General features: G+C 41.9%; 1 protein-coding gene across 5 annotated transcripts in view; it reads left to right on the top strand.

Annotated features, from left to right (window-relative positions):
• LOC139375413 (protein phosphatase 2, regulatory subunit B', gamma a) overlaps positions 1-21,143 on the top strand; it is a 51,499-nt gene that overhangs the window by 4,152 nt on the left and 26,204 nt on the right. For 2 of the 5 annotated variants that reach the window (XM_071117173.1, XM_071117172.1), the window contains exon 3: positions 1,008-1,161. In XM_071117173.1, coding sequence (XP_070973274.1) covers positions 1,008-1,161 — 154 coding nt within the window. Of the gene's footprint in view, positions 1-1,007; positions 1,162-12,212; positions 12,397-21,143 lie in introns of those variants that run through there. The other 3 variants (XM_071117176.1, XM_071117177.1, XM_071117174.1) reach the window with 3 other exon arrangements.

Below are 21,143 nucleotides of genomic sequence, written 5' to 3'. Positions count from 1 at the left end.
CTTGACCAAGAGGCTCTTGTGCTGTATAATTACCACACCAGTGTGAACATGAATACTGATTAGAAGAGAATCGTAGCAGCAAGCCTATTGACTGTTATTACTTTTTATCTGTAGTCACAATGAAGTGATACGATATTGATAACACACAGTTGTCACTGTTAAACAAATATTATTGTGTATCATATAGCATTTATTGCATAGTAATACTGGTTTTTATCTGGGGTGTGTTTTGTGGTTATCATTACCTGGAAAATACACCCAGGATATTGCAGAGGGTGAGATGAGAACAACTCTGTCCACATTCGTAATTTACACTTCCAGACAACTTTTGAACCTTGAGAAGACAGACAGACAGACAGGCAGGCAGGCAGGCAGGCAGGCAGACATACAGGCAGGCAGACAGACAGACAGACAGGCAGGCAGACAGACAGTCAGACTGGCAGACAGACAGGCAGACAGACAGGCAGACAGGCAGACAGACAGACAGACAGTCAGACAGACAGGCAGACCGGCAGACAGACAGACAGGCAGGCAGGCAGACAGACAGGCAGACAGACAGGCAGACCGGCAGACAGACAGACAGACAGACAGTCAGACAGACAGACAGCATGATGCCACTATCACTGCCTGTACAGCTCTATCAGTTATCTGTCTCTGTGGGACTCCATTACACACCCTGTGTCAACAGAGACCGTATACACACACACACACACACACACACACACACACACACACACACACACACACACACACACACACACACACACACACACACACACACACACACACACACACACACACACACACACACACAGCACCTCTGATCAGGTTCCCTCCCAGGGAAACATCTGATTTGGAAGAGGAACATGACCCTTAACCACAACTCCACATCATCACTGACTCCTCCCTGTGGAAACAATTTGGGTAATTGTGATCCCTGGCTTCCTTGGGCAGGAAACTGCTGGCCAGTAACGGGAACCCTCGCTTTGCGACTCTTGTTTCCACAGGGTTCCAATAAGAAGAGCGCGCAGCCGCCTAACACCCAGCTGCTGAGGGTGAAACCTGGCTCAAACTCAGCAGTCAAGAGGGAGCGGAGGCTGAGTGCGTCTGTCTTCCCCATCAGCACCAATAGGAAGCTGCAGACGCTGCCTGTTATTAAAGGTACTCTTGAGATGCACATATACAGTACAAATGACAGACTCGGGTGGTTCAAACTCAAGTCTCCGAGTTAACAAGACTGTGTTAGCCCACTGAGCTAAAGCCTAGGTATTAGCTCAGGGAGCCAATGTAAGTCTTCAGGTCTCAGGCAAGGTTACTTATCACAAGAGTGTGGTTCCAAACAAACACTCTCTCACTTCCAATATGGCCTCAAAGATGACGTTTTAGAATCGGAGTAGGACAAGAAGTTAGTGACTCCTCTTAAATATTCACTGTTCTCAGTTTATCATTGTACAGTTGAGTTCAATATGTCTCAAGGGCTCACACATTCTGTGTTTACCGGTAATCACATGCATGACATTAGCGTAGCACCGTTAGTTCTGACCTATTAGGATCAGGGGAGGTTATATTAACAATTCATAGGCTCCTAGGATTCTCATAACCAGCTTTTTAACCTTCAGGACTTAGCGTGCTACATTATTTAGACCATAGCGGATGGCAGTTCATGTCTATCGCCAATGCTAATCATCTGCACTCAACTGTATCTCAAGTCTTATCTTGAAGAAACAGATAGTCCCTAGAGAGGGACTGCACATCATGTCTAGGGTAACAGTGATTCAAATGGAGTCTTGAGACAAAGATCGGTCATTAGTGGGATTGGTGCCACTATGGAATCGGCACAGTTAAGGTAAGAGTGTTGACCATGGTTGCTTCTGTGGATCACTCTAGATGGGTCTGTTAGATGACTGAATGTAATATAATCTTGAGCGGCTTCACTGCAGGTAGATTTGTATGTTTTAATATTCAATAAAATTAAACAAATGACAAAATAGAGTGCTGCTCTAGTATCAGCTGCCCTCTTGTTTATATAATGTTATTCGTTAATATCAGTTTTGCTATTCAGATCATATCTCAGCACACATATGGGCCCAGGGCCCATATTCACAAAGTGTCTCTGAGTAGGAGTGCTGATCTAGGATCAGTTTAGCTTTTTCAGATAAAAATGAATAGATCCGCAATCCTACTCTGAGATGCTTTCGGTATAGGGCCCTGTATTGCTTCTTGGAAATAATTAACCTGAGAAATAGACTCTCCGCAAATCTAGATAAAAATCCTTTATTTCCACTGTTTTGTTTCCATTTATTGTTTTTAATTTAAAAAAATAAATAATTTAAGTATAGATTGTTATGTAATATTCGAGGGAGCAGAGTGACATGATGTACCATTCGACATGCTGCCCACCAACAGTGATTGAAAGGACTGACTGAGTGATTTTATATTTTATACAGATACTTGGCAGTTGTTGTTTGGTCTTACCTGTGTGATGCACTCGATGAGATATAGGGGGTTGAGGTTTACACCTTTACATGACTCAGTTGTTTACACAGAGCATTACAGACAAGATCGTTTGCTTTCAGAAAAGTATCCTACAGTGCGCTCCCCATTGGGGCCAAACAAATTGGTTAAATCAATGTTGTTTCCACATCATTTCAGACCAAAAAGTATATGTGATGACGTTGAATGGTAAACTGATTGGATATGGTGACACGGCATCAACGTAAGGGAATTTTGTATTTTTGTTTTCATCTGAGCCCAGTGGGTCTCTTCTTCTTACCCGCAGAAGAAAGACATTGATTGGTTGAATGACTGATTGATTGACAACAAAGAACCACAAACAGAGGTATTACTTTTCTATAGAGGAATTATGTTGATCGTACACGATCAACCAGGCACGTTCAAAGCTTAAACCGTGTTTAAACAGTGCTTGGTTCTGTGCCAATATCCATACAATAGCATACTACATAGAATGCAGTGTATTGGCATTGCATTCCAAGTTGTAGCCGATGCTAATAAGGATATCAGAGCACAACATGTTTTGTCCCCCCCAGACCACAAACACAACTCTCCTTCCTACTGATGCAACATTACTAGCATATCTTACTACGTACAGAGAAGCAGTGTATTGGCCGTGCATTCTACACTTAGACGCCAGTATGGATATTGTTTTTCTCTACCAGACAACACAAAGGCATTGGTGTTGTCCTTGGTTTGTTTTGCAGTAACCACTCTAAGCAAAGGTGGGAGCAACCGGAGCATGTCTGAGCAAGCCAAACCTTTTAATGTCATCACACAAATCACACCTGACATGTTTAAGGACTGCACTGTGGCTGTACAGGACTGCCCCCCCCGCGCATCACTATGTATTATTGACAGTCCACAATTCCCTGGCAAATAACTTATCATTTATATGTATGTCATTAGCTATCTGCTAACTAACTGCATCTGATAGGCGAGCAGGGAGCTTCTCTCAAAACATTTGAATACCTACATACCTACAAATGTAAAGTTACAGTATGTCAGACTACAATGGTTTATGTGTTCTTACTTGTTGCAGTACATTCACCCACTTGGCAGGCACCAATAACCCCACTAAACGGATAGGCGTCATAAATCTCTAAATGTTATTCACCTGTGTCAGACGACTTAGAAGTCATATAAACATTTGGAAGCTGCAATCGGGAGACTTGGATGAATGGTAAATGAATGGTAAATGCCTATTTTTAAAGTCTAGTCCTAAAATGAATCTTTAATGCTCCAGGCCTTTGGCATAGATTGGAACGTACATATGCATTAGGAAAGACACCTTGAGAAATAAGGAACAAGATGGTATTCTGTTAGCCTATACCGTCTCATGAGTTTCCCTATTGGAGAGGCTTCTCTTATGGTGGTAGAATATCAGCCAATCAGGGCTGGGGTCAATTTCATTTGGATTTATGTTAATTAAATTCTCCTTAGTTACATTTCTGAAATGTCAGTTTACTTCCTGAATTGACTGAACAGCAATGGAATTGACCCCAACCCAGTTTCCAATGGAGCTCACACCCTGTACTGTGTTTCCTCTATTGTAGCAGGTAGGCTGCCCTCCTCTATTGCAGCAGGTATGGTGCCCTCTTCTATTGTAGCAGGTAGGCTGCCCTCCTCTATTGTAGCAGGTAGGCTGCCCTCTTCTATTGTAGCAGGTAGGCTGCCCTCCTCTATTTCAGCAGGTAGGCTGCCCTCTTCTATTGCAGCAGGTATGGTGCCCTCTTCTATTGTAGCAGGTAGGCTGCCCTCCTCTATTGTAGCAGGTAGGCTGCCCTCTTCTATTGTAGCAGGTAGGCTGCCCTCCTCTATTTCAGCAGGTAGGCTGCCCTCTTCTATTGTAGCAGGTATGGTGCCCTCTTCTATTGTAGCAGGTAGGCTGCCCTCTTCTATTGTGGCAGGTAGGCTGCCCTCTTCTATTGTAGCAGGTAGGCTGCCCTCTTCTATTGTAGCAGGTAGGCTGCCCTCCTCTATTGTGGCAGGTAGGCTGCCCTCCTCTATTGCAGCAGGTATGGTGCCCTCTTCTATTGTAGCAGGTAGGCTGCCCTCCTCTATTTCAGCAGGTAGGCTGCCCTCTTCTATTGTGGCAGGTAGGCTGCCCTCTTCTATTTTAGCAGGTAGGCTGCCCTCTTCTATTGTGGCAGGTAGGCTGCCCTCTTCTATTGTAGCAGGTAGGCTGCCCTCTTCTATTGCGGCAGGTAGGCTGCCCTCTTCTATTGTGGCAGGTAGGCTGCCCTCTTCTATTGTGGCAGGTAGGCTGCCCTCCTCTATTGTAGCAGGTAGGCTGCCCTCCTCTATTGTAGCAGGTAGGCTGCCCTCTTCTATTGTAGCAGGTAGGCTGCCCTCTTCTATTGTGGCAGGTAGGCTGCCCTCCTCTATTGTAGCAGGTAGGCTGCCCTCTTCTATTGCGGCAGGTAGGCTGCCCTCTTCTATTGCGGCAGGTAGGCTGCCCTCTTCTATTGGGGCAGGTAGGCTGCCCTCTTCTATTGCGGCAGGTAGGCTGCCCTCCTCTATTGCGGCAGGTAGGCTGCCCTCCTCTATTGGGGCAGGTAGGCTGCCCTCCTCTATTGGGGCAGGTAGGCTGCCCTCCTTTAATAACCTTAAGCCTGGCTCGTAGATTATAATTAGAAAGAGGTGCAGACCGTTAAGTTCTCTCTTCAGAGATCCATGTGATCCGCAATTATGCTAATTGTCGTTACTCAGCCCTATTCTTGCCATCTCAGCGCTGCAATCTATGGGTTTTGATTAACAGGTGTATTAGTGCTTGGCTACTCATGAAATGTCAGCACTTTAACCTTTTTGGCAAGATAAAACACAGTCCATAAAAACACATCGGACTGTCTTTTCCAGATCAGAAGCAAACAAGACAACACACTGAAAGCATAATGTGCAGGTTTAGGAGGAAAAGTGTTAGTAGGCTGAATCAAGGACGTGATGGATCCTGAAACAAGGACGTGATGGAGGCTGGAACAAGGACGTGATGGAGGCTGAAACAAGGACGTGATGGATCCTGAAACAAGGACGTGATGGATCCTGAAACAAGGACGTGATGGAGACTGAAACAAGGATGTGATGGAGACTGAAACAAGAACATGATAGAGAATGAAACAAGGACAACGATAATTTACTCTTGTCTAGTTACCCTCTCCAACTTCAATGGTCAGTTGGCATTTAATGCCCTGCATGTGAGTTCTCTGCTACTGAAGTTTTCCCACTACTCTTTTCACTTGTGTAGAGAAGACAATATTTTTTGTGCAGACTAAATAGGGTTTTCTAAAACATATAATGCACCGACAAATAATTTCCATGTTTCACAAGTTATTATTCACTGTCAAACTGTCCTGAGGATAACACTTCTGACAGCAGAGCTACATAAAATTGTCAGACTCCAGCCACCCATGTCATAGACTGTTATCTCTGCTACTGCACGGCAAGCAGTACTGATGCACCAAATCTGGAACCAACAGGACCCTGAACAGCTTCTTCCCCCAAGCTGTAAGACTGCTAAATAGTTAACCAATAGCTACCCGGAATATCTGCAAATACCCTTTTTGCACTAATCTCTTTTGACTCATCAGATACGCTGTTACTGTTTATTATCTATCCCGTTGCCAAAGCAGCAGCTACACTTCCTGGGGTCCAACAAAATGAAGGCAGTTTATACAATTGTGTGCCCTCAGGCCCCTACTCCCCCACTAGCACATATCTATAGTAGTGTCTGTGTGTGTTTATGTTGCTTCACAGTCCCCGCTGTACCGTAAGGTGTTTTTTCAATCTGTTTTTTCAATCTAATTTTACTGCTTGCGTCAGTTACCTGATGTGGAATTGAGTTCTATGTAGTCATGGCTCTATGTAGTACTGTGTGCCTCCCATAGTCTGTTGGACTATGGGAAGACTTGGGGACTGTGAAGAGACCTCTTGCGGGGTATGCAAGGGTGTCCGAGCTGTGTGCCAGTAGTTTAGACTGACAGCTCGGTGCATTCATGTCAATACCTCTCATAAATATAAGTAGCGATGAAGTCAATCGCTCCTCCACTTTCAGCCAGGAGAGATTGACAAGCATGTTATTAACATTAGCTCTCTGTGTACATCCAAGGCCCAGCCGTGCTGCCCTGTTCTGAGGGCCAGCCGTGCTGCCCTGTTCTGAGCCAAATGCAATTTTCCTAAGTCTCTTTTTTTGTGGCACCTGACCACACGACTGAACAGTAGTCAAGTTGAGACAAAACTAGGGCCTGTAGGACCTGCCTTGTTGATAGTGTTGCTAAGAAGGTAGAAACTAGGGCTTGTAGGACCTGCCTTGTTGATAGTGTTGTTAAAAAGGCAGAGCATTGCTTTATTATAGACAGACTTCTCTCCATCTCAGCTACTAGTGCATCAATATGTTTTGACCATGACAGTTTACAATCTAGTGTTGATCCAAGCAGTTTAGTTATCTCACCTTGCTCAATTTCCACGTTATTCATTACAAGATTTAGTTGAGGTTTAGGGTTTAGTGAGTGTTTTGTTCCAAATACAATGCTTTTAGTTTTAGAATTATTTAGGGCTAACTTATTCCTTGCCACCCACTCTGAAACTAACTGCAGCTCTTTGTTGAGTGTTGCAGTCATTTCAGTCGCTGTAGTAGCTGACGTGTATAGTGTTGAGTCATTACTCAGTCAGTGGTATGTCGTTAGTAAAAATTCCTGATTCTGATTCTTGATTCTAACTGGATTATATTTGAGAGACTTCCATTAAAGAACACCCTCTGTGTTCTGTTAGACAAGTAACTCTTTATCCACATTATAACAAGGGGTGTAAAGCCATAACACATGTTTTTCCAGCAGTAGACTATGATCAATAATGTCAAAAGCTGCACTGAAGTCTAACAAGACAGCCCCCACAATCATTCTATCATCAATTTCTCTCAGCTAATCATCAATATCGTCTGCTATAATCCTCAGTAATTTTCCATCCAGATTGTCAGACCCCGGTGGCTTGTCATTGTTGATAGACAACAATAATCTTTTCACCTTTTCCACACTGACTTTACAGAATTCAAAAGTACAATTCTTGTCTTTCATAATTTGGTCCGATAGACTTGGATGTGTAGTGTCAGCGTTTGTTGCTGGCATGTCATCCCCAAGTTTGCGTATCTTGCCAACGAAAAGTCATTAAAGTACTTTGCAATATCAGTGGGCTTTGTGATGAATGAGCCATCTGATTCAATGAATGAAGGAGCCGAGTTGGCTTTTCCCCCAAAAAAATTTCATTTACTAGCTTACAAGCTGTTTACTATCATTCTTAATATAATTTATCTTTGTTTCATAGTGTAGTTTCATTTTCTTTAGTTTAGTCACATGATTCCTTAATTTGCAGTACGTTTGCCAATCAGTTGGGCTGCCAGACTTAATTGCCATACCTTTTGCCACATCCATCTCAACCATACAATTTTAAAATTCCTCATCAATCCAAGGGGATTTAACAGTTTTTACAGTCATTTTCTTAATGTCTGCGTGCTTATTAATAACTGGAATAAGTAATTTCATAAATGTGTCAAGTGCCGCGTCTGGTTGCTCCTCATTACACACCACAGACCAGCAAATATTCTTTACATAATCAACATATGAATCCCTACAAAACGTATTGTATGACCTCTTATACACTATATTAGGCCCAGCCTCTGGAACTTTGGTTTTCCTAGATATGGCTACTATATTGTGATCACTACATCCTATGGATTTGGATACTGCTTTAAAGCAAATATCTGCAGCGTCAGTAAAAAATGTGATCAATACATGTTGATGATTTAATTCCTGTGCTGTTTGTAACTACTCTGGTAGGTTGACTGACAACCTGATCCAGGTTGCAGGCACTGGTTACAGTTTGAAGTTTTTTCCTGAGTGGGCAGCTTGATGATAGCCAGTCAATATTTAAATGACCTAGAAAATATATTTCTCTGTTGATATCACATGCATTTCACACACATTATCCAGATACTGACTGTTAGCACTTGGTGGTCTATAGCAGCTTCCAACAAGAATGGGGCTTTAGGTGAGGCAGATGAACCTGTAGCCATATTACTTCAATAATATTTAACATGAAATTGTCTCTAAGCTTTACAGGAATGTGGTTCTGAATATAGACAGCAATACCGCCTCTGTTGGCATTTCTGTCTTTTCGGTAGATGTTATAACCATGTATTACTACTAGAGGTCGACCGATTATGATTTTTCAACGCCGGTACCGATTATTGGAGGACAAAAAAAAGCTGATACCGATTAATCGGCCGATGTAAAAACTGTTTTATTTTTTTAAATTTTAAATGTATTTGTAATAATGACAATTAGAACAATACTGAATGAAGATTTTAACTTAATATAATACATCAATAAAATCAATTTAGCCTTAAATAAATAATGAAACATGTTCAATTTGGTTTAAATAAAGCAAAAACAAAGTGTTGGAGAAGAAAGTAAAAGTGCAATATGTGCCATGTAAGAAAGCTAAAGTGTAAGCTAACGTGTCAGTTCCTTGCTCAGAACATGAGAACAGGTAAGAAGTTTTAGGTTGTAGTTATTATAGGAATTATAGGACTATTTCTCTCTCTACGATTTGGATTTCATTAACCTTTGGCTTTTGGATGTTCTTATAGGCACTTTAGTATTGCCAGTGTAACAGTATAGCTTCCATCCCTTTCCTCGCTCCTACCTGGGCTCGAACCAGGAACACATCGACAACAGCCACCCTCAAAGCAGCGTTTCCCATGCAGAGAAAGGGGAACAACTACTCCAAGTCTCAGAGCGAGTGACGTTTGAAACGCTATTAGCGCGCACCCTGCTAACTAGCTAGCCATTACACATCGGTTACACCAGCCTAATCTCGGGAGATGATAGGCTTGAAGCCATAAACAGCGCAATGCTTGAAGCATTGCGAAGAGCTGCTGGCAAAACGCACGAAAGTGCTGTTTGAATGAATGCTTACGAGCCTGCTGGTGCCTACCATCGCTCAGCCAGACTGCTCTCTCAAATCATAGACTTAACTATAACATAATAACACACAGAAATACGAGCCATTAGGTCATTAATATGGTCAAATCCGGAAACTATCATCTCGAAAACAAAACGTTTATTCTTTCAGTGAAATACGGAACCGTTTGGTATTTTATCTAACGGGTGGCATCCCTAAGTCTAAATATTCTTGTCACATTGTACAACCTTCAATGTTATGTCATAATTATGTAAAATTCTGGCAAATTAGTTCGCAAAGAGCCAGGCGGCCCAAACTGTTGCATATACCCTGACCCTATGTGCAATGAACGCAAGAGAAGTGACACAATTTCACCTGGTTAATATTGCCTGCTAACCTGGATTTCTTTTAGCTAAATATGCAGGTTTAAAAATATATACTTCTGTGTATTGATTTTAAGAAAGGCATTGATGTTTATGGTTAGGTACACGTTGGCGCAACGACGGTCCTTTTTCGCGAATGCGCACCGAATCGATTATATGCAACGCAGGACACGCTAGTTAAACTAGTAATATCATCAACCATGTGTAGTTATAACTAGTGATTATGATTGATTGATTGATTGTTTTTTATGAGAAGTTTAATGCTAGCTAGCAACTTACATTGGCTTCTTACTGCATTCGCGTAACAGGCAGGCTCCTTGTGAGACAGGTGGTTAGAGCGTTGGACTAGTTAACTGTAAGGTTGCAAGATTGAATCCCCAGGCTGACAAAGGTAAAAATCTGTCGTTCTGCCCCTGAACAAGGCAGTTAACCCACCGTTCCTAGGCCGTCATTGAAAATAAGAATGTGTTCTTAACTGACTTGCCTAGTTAAATAAAGGTGTTAAAATAAATAAATTAATTTGCAAAATCAGAGTCGAAAAAAACAGATTTTTATGAAAACTTGAAATCGGCCCTAATTAATCGGCCATTCAGATTAATCGGTCAACCTCTAATTGTTACCACTGTATCATCAAAGGTATTGTCTAAGTGAGTTTCATAGCTAGTCGGAATGTGAATGTCATCGCTTACAAGCAAGTTATTGACTTCATGGACTTGACTTCATGCACTAATTGTGCAACATTTGCCCATTATTCTTTTCAGAATTCTTCAAGCTCTGTCAAGTTGTTTGTTGATCATTGCTAGCCAACCATTTTCAGGTCTTGCCATAGATTTTCCAAGTAGATTTAAGCTAAAACTATGCGTCGGCCACTCAGGAAAATTCACTGTCTTCTTGATAAGCAACTCCAGTGTAGATTTGGGCTTGTGTTTTAGGTTATTGTCCTACTAAAAGGTGAATTCATCTCCCAATGTCTGGTGGAAAGCAGACTGAACCAGGTTTTCCTCTCGGATTATGCCTGTGCGTAGCTCCATTCCATTTTTTTTTTAATCCTGAAAAACTCCCCAGTCCTTAACGATTACAAGCATACTCATAATATGATGCAGCCACCACCGTGCTTGAAAATATGTGGAGTGGTACTCAGTGATATGTTGTTGGATTTGCCCCAAACATAACGCATTGTAATCAGGACAAAAAGTGAATTGCTTTGCCACATTTGTCAGTATTAATTTAGTGCCTTGTTCCAAACAGGATGCATGTTTTGGAATATTTTAATTATTTACAGGCTTCCTTCTTTTCACTCTGTCAATTAGGTTAATAATGTGGAGTAACTACAATGTTGTTGATCCATCCTCAGTTTGATCCATCCTCAGTTTTCTCCTATCACAGCCATTAAACTCTGTAACTGTTTTAAAGTCCCCATTGGCCTCAAGGTGAAATCCCCAAGCACTTTCCTTCCTATCAGGCAACTGAGTTAGGAATGATGCCTGTATCTTTGAAGTAACTGGGTGTATTGATACACCATCCAAAGTGCAATTAATGACGTCACCATGCTCAAACGGATATTCAATGTCTGCTTTTTATATTTTCACACATCTACCAATAGGTGCCCCTCTTTGACAGGCATTGGAAAACCTTCCTGGTCTTTGTGGTTGAATCTGTAGTTGAAATTCACTGCTCAACTGAGGGACCTCACAATTATCTGTATGTGTGCGGTACAGAGATGAGGTAGTCATTCAAAAATAATGTTAAACAATATTATTGGTGCTTACCTATGGAACAGCAAGAGGAACTTCCCCTCCTCCCTACCTTCAGGCTATGCTCAAACCCTACACCTCAACCCGAGCAGTCCGTTCTGCCACCTCTGGTCTCATGGCCCTCCCACCCCTACAGGAATGCAGCTCCTGCTCAGCCCAGTCAAAAGCTCTTCTCTGTCCTGGCTCACCAATGATGGAATCAGCTTCCCCCTGAAGCTAGGACAGCATAGTCTCTGCCCATCTTCTGAAAACATCTGAAACCCTACTTCTAACAGTATCTTAAAAAATCCATCATGTATGTACCTTTTGTCATTCAAATTGAGAATTTTACCAACCATTAGGCACTTGGAGTCATATTCAGTAATGTCTGGAATAGAATACAGTGAATTTGTAGAGCTCCTAGTCCTTAAAGAAGGCAGGGCCAAGCTCAAAACGATTCTGAACAATCACAGACCAATATATTGTCTCTGCAAGTCCTGCCCCCTACTCTCTGTTTACCAATCAACATCCGCTTCCCGAGCTGCCTGCTCACGTCACTTTATGTGGCTGGGCTCAGCCAACCGGCTTGCTCCTTACCGCTGACGTCACTAACTAGACAGTTCCCTCCAGCAGCAGAACGCTTCATTTTCTCATCTGCTTTTGTGCTAAAATGGAGGCTGGCCCCTTACCTTAAGTGGATTGCCTTCCTGGTCGAGTTTAGATGTTGACATGCAATAAAGCTGGAATCAGGATGGTTGTGGATGCACCTAATTCCAATGGGCCTTTCCAGCCGGTGGCTCTTATGCACTTCAGAGGTACGTAGGAACCATTGTTACATTTTGTCCTCGAGAACAGAGACAGCATTTCTCTATCTGTTCCCCTCCGTTGGTTATTGGCTGATTTGTTACCAAGATGGGAAGATAAGCTTTAAGGGTCTTTGTTTCAGAAGGATAGCCGTTTGGAAAGGGTTTTATTGTTTCCTTATAGGGGATCAGGGGATGGTTTTCTTAGGGATTGCAGGCAGAGCTACATGAAAAGATTGAGAAAAAGCTGGTTTTTCTACTCCCTCTGCCCATCCCCCGCACAGCCCAGTGAGGTCATAGCCTAGGGAAGGTTTTCATTATGTTTCCCTCTGTGTTTTGAGAGTGTGATTTGTATGTTTTTATATCTTTGTATCTAAGAGTTTTAAGAGGTTGTACGGCAGACTCGGCCTGTGTTCGTTACCTCTTTTTTTTTCTGGCCCATGGTTTGTCACACTCCAGTTAATCTGGGCACAAATTGGCCAGAGGTGTGTAGATTACTGCCTCCGCAGCAGTAGCCCCTTTTCTGCTTCTGCTGCCTCCCCGCCCTTATCTGTCTTCCTTCCTCTTCCCAACGGAGGAGAGGTCGCCACCGCCAAAGAAGGGCAAAAGCCTGGTATTTCCCTCCCCTGAAACAACAAACTTTGAGAGTCACAGTTAGTAGGCTAATAGGCTAGCAGTAGGCTAATAGGCTAGCAGTAGGCTAATAGGCTAGCAGTAGGCTAATAGGCTAGCTGCTAGCGCATTTACTAAGCTCTGGGCTAGCCAGCACACTGAGTCAATAGCACGCAGACATGGCCTGTTCTGGAAAGGTTGTCCTATGCCCCCAACTGTTCTGTGAAAGCCAATGGAGTTGATGGTGTTGAATAAGATCCGTTATGCCGTGGGGAGTTATTGATTTGATTCAGATATGGAGTCGACCAACACCCACCTACATTGAATGACATTCATTTGTTTTGAACAATCAAGTGGTCTCTCTCCCTCTTATCCCCAGTGTCCTTGTAAGACATCGGAGGCTCCCTCTTGCTAATATACTAGGGGAAAAGGCAGTAGAAAGGCCTTAGGTGTATTATTCAGAAAGAAAGGTACAATGGAAATGTGGAGAATGCGATGGGTGCATTGTGTTTTGCTTATGAGGCATGCTTGACCTATTCAGAGCCCATGTCTTTGCCAGTGACCTGTCAAAGTAATACAAAAAGTAATTTTCACTGGTCCTTTGTGGCTGTTGGTAAAGCATGGTACTTGCAACGTCAAGGTCATGGGTTTGATTCCCGTTGGGGCCACCCATATGAGAAGAAAAAAAATGCATGCATGGCTGTAAATTGCTTTGGACTAAAGTTTCTACTAAATGACATTATAAACCGGGTAGTTTGAGTCCTAGATGCTGATTGGCTGAATGAAAGCCGTTGTATATTTAAGCAATAAGGCACGAGGGGGTGTGGTATATGGCCAATATACCACAGCTAAGGGCTGTTCTTATGCGCAACACGGAGTGCCTGGATACAGCCCGTAGCCCTGGTATTTTGGCCATATACCACAAACCCCTGAGGTGCCTTATTGATATTAAAAACTAGTTACCAACGTAATTAGCAGTAAAAGTAAATATTTTGTCATACCCGTGGTATTGCACAGCCAGTCAGTATTTAAGGCTCGAACCACTCCGTTTATAACAGACCTTATGTCACATTGGCGCTCCTTGCTAAACCCGTTTTAAAGGTTGTAATACCGCTATCTTGAAATACACAACCAAAATGTTTGCCTGGAAAGTTTTTCACAACTTAAAGTAGCCCCTACTGAAACAGATTGCGATTTTTTTTTTTTGTGAACTATTATGTTATTATGACCTACGGAGATGTCACTCTTAATCCAACGTGACTCCCATTACTGCTTTTATTATAGTCACGTAAAGATGATCAAGGCTGCCTCTGTGACACTATTGTGTCCTATAGTAATGGGGGTTACATCAGGGTTAATGTAGATGCTTTTATCTCTCTTGCACATCCCATTAGAGGGTATTTTAGGCACATGTACAGAAACTTTATCAGCAAGCGTTTTTGTAATTGGAGTAGTCTGCACATGACATAGGCAAGGTATGGGTGCATGCAGGGCTGGTGATTTTAACTGACTGTGGCACTGTTAGATTACTTTAGAATGCATTATTGATCCTTCATTCTGTCCCTTGTTTCCTTGCGATTAACACAAATCTTTAAGTGATTGGATGGCTGAAAGAAATGTCACTGCCTTATTACTTTGCCCAATCCAAACAATGTGGATATGTGAGTCCTTTCTGATGTATTTGAACTGAGTCTTTGCCCAGTGTCAAATACCCACCAGTAGAAATGGAATGCCGTTTGAATCTTTGCGTGTCAAATAACTTGTTGACCAATCAAGACCTTAATGACTGCACGTCACAATCATTTAACACATTCATACATTTTTTACGTAGTTATTACTCATTTATTACAATCACTTGTATTTCATATGTCTCAACGACACGCATGCTATGATGCTGGTAAAATTTTGTCTCATGCACCTGCCGCACGAGCGCAAACACACTTCCCCCCCCCCCCCCCCCCCCCCCCCCCAAGCTCTGGACAGTGCTGGTCATAAAGCTAGCAAAATGACAATCTGTTTCAGTAGCTATAGTTTGCTTGCTAACTATCTAGCAAGGTGTCATCATTTGAAATACCCCTAATTTTATAAGACAGCTCTTATTTGATTAATGGTGGTCGGACCCACCTATGTGAAGCTAGCCACAATAGTGGAATTTGCAGTTTGCCTTCAAAAATAAGTCTCTCTATGGAAGTGATGCACTTTAATACAAACAGTGGAATAGATTGTGCAAAACGATATAAAAACAAACGGACAAATTGTTGACATATCTGTTGAAATCACACTGGAAGTATTATACTTTAGAATTGCATTGGGGACATACTTATTTCACTGTACAGCCTTAACCTATGGACGGTGGATCAATGACATGGGGTATCAGTCGACTCCGTGCCACCCAGAGAACATTAGTGTCGTAGCTCTTATTGCGGGACTCTGAAACAACTTTGAATTTGAGGCACATTTATTGTACCAGTCAACCTATTATGTGTATTGAACACTATTCCAGAGGAAAAACAATATAAGTAAGGCTCTGTGACATCTGCTGATGGAGAAAGAGATTTATAAATACGTTTGATTGACAATGTATGTTTTGGTGCCTGATGACTCCGAGGAGTGCTTTGGGGGGAAGAAAGCAATTGGGTACTGAAAAGACCCATTTCATTGATCTCCAATCCTTAGGTAAGTCTGTACAGTGCAATATGAATGTCAATATGCACAATAGGCTGACTGGGGAGATGATTTCCCACAGTCAAAGTCCCGCAATAAGAGCTACGATGCTAATCTGGGTGTCACCGAGTAGACTGATACCCCATTTCACTGCTCCACATTCCAATAGTCCAACCTTGTTTAATATTATCTAGTCTAAATATGGAATGATTCCACCAATTTTGTAACCTTCGGCATCACTTTCTGATAGAGGTCGGCCGATTTATACATTTGTATTTTTAAAATTTATTTGTAATAATGACAATTACAACACTACTGAATGAACACTTATTTTAACTTAATATAAAATACATCAAGGTAAAAATCTGTCGTTCTGCCCCTGAACAAGGCAGTTAACCCACCGTTCCTAGGCCGCCATTGAAAATAAAAATGTTTTGTTAACTGACTTTCCTAGTTAAAAAAAGGTAAACATTTTTTTTTAAATCGGTGCCCAAAATACAGATTTCCGATTTGTTATGAAAACTTGAAATCGGCCCTAATTAATCGACCATTCCGATTAATCGGTCGACCTCTACTTTCTAAGAGTGATTTATTTTGAATGGCGAAATACAAATTCCACTATTGTCTAATCCTTATTGAGGCTAGTTTCACAACACACAACCCGGTCCGGTCAAGCCACACTAGCTAGATGGCTGCTTGTAACGCTAGTTTTGGACAACAAGGCTAAGTAGCTGGCTAGCTAGTTATTTCAATAGAAGAACAAGTGGCTACCAAGCTAATACTTACTCGCATGGATTCCTAAATCATTGCAAAGAATATTGACAATGACAGCCGTTTCTACTGGTCTTTGTTTTCAGGCTGGTTGTATTGGTGCTAGCTAGGTACCCAAGAAGTTGCTAATATCATCTGTATCAAAGTTATTTGCAAACATTTTTGATCCTTGTCATTTTGGTCCTGATCTAATTTCAAATGCTCACACAGTTGAACAAATAATGCTTTATTAGCAACGCAGTATTGTACAGCTTTGACAGTGATGGTGGTGCTTGGCTTGCACATGCAAATTCGACACACACAACATTCTATAATAGAACAGTGTTTGACGTATCTTTTTTGACACGCGATGACCCATACGGCGTTCCATAGCTTTAAACACACCGCCTTCACCTGCAAGGCCTGCTTTAAACACACCGCCTTCACCTGCAAGGCCTGCTTTAAACACACCGCCTTCACCTGCAAGGCCTGCTTTAAACACACCGCCTTCACCTGCAAGGCCTGCTTTAAACACACCGCCTTCACCTGCAAGGCCTGCTTTAAACACACCGCCTTCACCTGCAAGGCCTGCTTTAAACACACCGCCTTCACCTGCAAGGCCTGCTTTAAACACACCGCCTTCACCTGCAAGGCCTGCTTTAAACACACCGCCTTCACCTGCAAGGCCTGCTTTAAACACACCGCCTTCACCTGCAAGGCCTGCTTTAAACACACCGCCTTCACCTGCAAGGCCTGCTTTAAACCAGGGGTTGGAACAACAATTATTTTCCAATCGTTTAGTTCTGAATAGAACCATTTGTTTTTTTTCCAATCCATTCCGCAGTGTCGAACTGGAAAAGACATTTCTGAACCCGTTATAACTAACAAAAAAGTACCAGTTTATATTATTCTTTCCTTTTTAGACTTTACATGAATTCGACAATGAAATTACTTGACCAATCAGTGTTTTACATGTGTAAAGCTCAAGATGTGACTGTAATTTTGCGGGTGGGGAAAGAGCAAGAGGGTGGAGGAGGCTTGTCTTGAAGCGCTGGGAATCTTATTACATACATTCTCTGAATTAGGTCCACATAATTATAGCTAATTTTCCCCCTAACTTCGGACACTCTCCAGCGGTTGGAGGATTAAATCACTTTGAGCTCAACATTTTAAATGGCCTGAATATAAGCGTACGTTTTGCGACTGACTGCCACTTTGTTTACATAACCTACATTACTCATTTCATATGTATATACTGTACTCGATACCATCTACTGCATCTTGCCTATGCCGTTCTGTACCATCACTCATATCTTTATGTACTTGTTCTTTATCCCTTTACTACTTGTGTAGTTGTGGAATTGTTAGGTTAGATTACTTGTTGGTTATTACTGCATTGTCGGAACTAGAAGCACAAGCATTTCGCTACACTCGCATTAACATCTGCTAAACATGTGTATGTGACAAATTAAATTTGATTTGATTTGAAGGCACCCTTCTAGCTAGAAGACCACCGATTTTCATTGCAGTTTATGCAAGTTAGGTTTTGAGAGTTTTCAACAAAGTTTATATGTATGTATATGCTGTGTATTGTAAAATGTCTGCGCAACAGACCACAGTTTAATATCCTACTTTTTACCTACATTATTCATACTCATGTGTTCGTATTAAACGTATCTACTTTCTTAACATAAGATTAGTCTAAAACAAATGAGACATTATTTGGTTCCCACACTAATGATGAAGAAGACGGGGTTGAAGAACCATTCTTAAGTCTACAGGAGGACGCACCAGGCTACGCAGTGAAAAGTTGACAGGCATTTATTTTTTCTAGAAGGCTAGCCAACTATCTAGTAAGCACGTCGGATACGAGGCTGGTGACCTGTAAAAATTATTATTATTATATATTTTAACAACATCAATCGGATATATCTTGTAATTGAACAAAATAGTAAGGTGGCCATTAACTGGGGACTGTATGCCGTTAATGCGTGACCTATTTTAAAATAAAAAATAAAAAAACGCTAATCAAAAAGCTGATAGGAGTATTTCCACTGAAATGTCAAACATGCTAATTGCTAACCCAGCTAACATTTTTTACGACACCAATAATCACAAAATATTGATGGTTTGATCTCAAGATAACATCGTTGAAGGTAATATTTCTTAAACGCTGTTGAATATGCCGATAATACGGGGTGCTACACTACCTACGGAGGAGCGGCTTCTGTGAAGGGCTTTTGTCTTTGAACTTCTGAGAGTTGGCTTAACGTTGGACCGGCGCTACCTAGCTAACAAGTTTGTGTGTGCAGAGTGGGACCACATTTAATAATTCTTAATTTTTTGTAGTTTAATAAATCCAATGTGAAACTTTTATATATATATATATATCATTGTGAATCCATTCTTCTGTAATTTAAAAATCTATCCCTAATTTCTGAATCACACTTGTAACGTCAGTAGGCTATAACCTAGCGTTTCCCAAACACGTTGCACGTTTTGGTTATTGCCCAAACACTACACAGCTGACTCAAATTATCAAAGCTTGTTGATTTATTTGAATCAGCTGTGAAGTGCTAGGGCAAAAACCAAACATTATTAAAGTGACCACTGTTCAATGACTATGTACATAGGATTGCAGTCTAAGGGGCAGGGTTGCATACCGGGTGGTAGCCGGGAAGTAACAGTGACTAAAGTTCAGGGCAGGGTACTGGGCGGATGCTGGCTAGTGGTGACTACAGTGCATTTGGAAAGTATTCAGACCCCTTGACCTTTTCCACATTTTGTTACTTTACAGCCTTATTCTAGAATGGATAAAATCAAATTGAAAAAAAAATGCTAATCAATCTACAGTACCCCATAATGACAAAGGGAAACCAGTTATTTATTATAACCCCCCCCCCCCATACACACACACCTTATTTACATAAGTATATAGGCCCTTTGCTATGAGACTCGAAATTGAGCTCAGGTGCATCTTGCTTCTGAATTTCTTCAGCTTCCTGAGGTTGAAAGAGGCGCAGTTGCGCCTTCCCCACGCTGTCTGTGTGGATGGAACATTTCAGGTTGTCAGGGATGTGCAGCGAGGAACTTAACTTTTCACCCTCTTCACCCCTGTTAATGTGGATGGGGGCGTGCTCCTTCTGCTGTTTCCTGAAGTCCACATTCGGCTTCTTCGTTTTTGTTGAGGAAGAGGTTATTTTCCTGGAATCACTCCGCCAGATCTCTCTTCTCCTGCCTGTAGGCTGTCATGTCATTGTTGGTAATCAGGCCTAAGCATTAGCCTTCATCAAGACCGTTTACAGCCTATAGAAAGCAATTGTGTACTCACTTGGTAAGAATACATTGCGCTGTGTCGTAAAAACGTAGGCCTAATCAATAGTGGAGCGTTGCATGCCCGGGCACCACTGAGCGTAGCCTGGAGGAACAGACAGATATGCCATTTCATAATCTGTTTACTGTTTTTTGTGCACTTTGACTGGTAAATATTTGGCCTTTAGCCCTAATATTTAGCTTTTTACTTTGGCTACACACATCACTGACCTCTCTTCTAGCTGTTCCCATGCGCAATAGGCTACGTAAGCCTCCACTATAGGCCATTCCTCTTATTGTGAAATGCCAGGTAAAGTGACTATGCATAGATTATAAACAGTGAGTAGCTGCAGTGTTTGAACAAAGGGGGGGTCAATGTAAATAGTCCAGGTGGCCATTCGATTACTTTTTCAGCAGTTTTAGGGCTTGGGGGTAGAAGCTTTTTAAGGAGCCTTTTGGACTTAGACTTGGCGTTCCGGTACCGCTTGCCATACGGTAGCAGAGAGAACAGCCTGACTTGGGTGACTAGAGTCTTTGACAATGTTTTGGGCCTTCCTCTGACACCGCCTAGTGTCTGACACTGGCCATTTTGAGCCTGTAATCGAACCCACAAATGCTGATGCTCCAGATACTCAACTAGTCTAAAGAAGGCCAGTTTTATTGCTTCTTTAATCAGAACAACAGTTTTCAACTCTGCTAACATAATTGCAAAATGGTTTTCTAATGATCAATTAGCCTTTTTAAAATCATAAACTTGGATTAGCTAACACAACGTGCCATTGGAACACAGGAGTGATGGTTGCTGATAATGGGCCTATGTAGATTTTCCATTAAAAAAATCAGCCGTTTCCAGCTACAATAGTAATTTACAACATTAACAATGTCTACACTGTATTTTGTCTACACTGTACACTGATGCTATTTTAATGGACCCATTTTTTTTTTTTTTTTGCTTTTCTTTCAAAAACAAGGACATTTCTAAGTGACCCCAAACTTTTGAACGGCAGTGTAGGTCCTGGATGTCAGGAAGCTTGGCCCCAGTGATGTAGTGGGCTTTATGCACTACCCTCTGTAGCACCTTACAGTCGGATTCCGAGAAGTTGCCATATCAGGCGGTGATGCAACCGGTCAGGATGCAACAGGTCAGAAAGCACTGAAGGGTCTTGTGTTACCACCTTATTAATAGGCAGCGTGCAGTAGGATGCGTTGATCAGTTGATTGACAGGTGTAGGACTGTAGAGCAGTGGTTACCAACCTTTTTCGGTTACTGTACCACCAACTGAATTTTGTTTTGACCGAAGTACCCCCTCGTGTGTGTGTGTGTGTGTGTATATACATATCAGTAGGACTATGATCTCATTAGACTTCTCAAGTTCCCTCCCCCCACCAATACATTAAATAATGTGCTGTGGAATGTGCCC

The sequence above is a fragment of the Oncorhynchus clarkii genome, chromosome 19 (genome assembly GCF_045791955.1).
Source record: "Oncorhynchus clarkii lewisi isolate Uvic-CL-2024 chromosome 19, UVic_Ocla_1.0, whole genome shotgun sequence".
Classification (NCBI taxonomy): domain Eukaryota; kingdom Metazoa; phylum Chordata; class Actinopteri; order Salmoniformes; family Salmonidae; genus Oncorhynchus; species Oncorhynchus clarkii.
The sequence above is the reverse complement of the archived record's forward strand: the minus strand, read 5'-3'. Positions and strand labels throughout refer to the sequence as shown.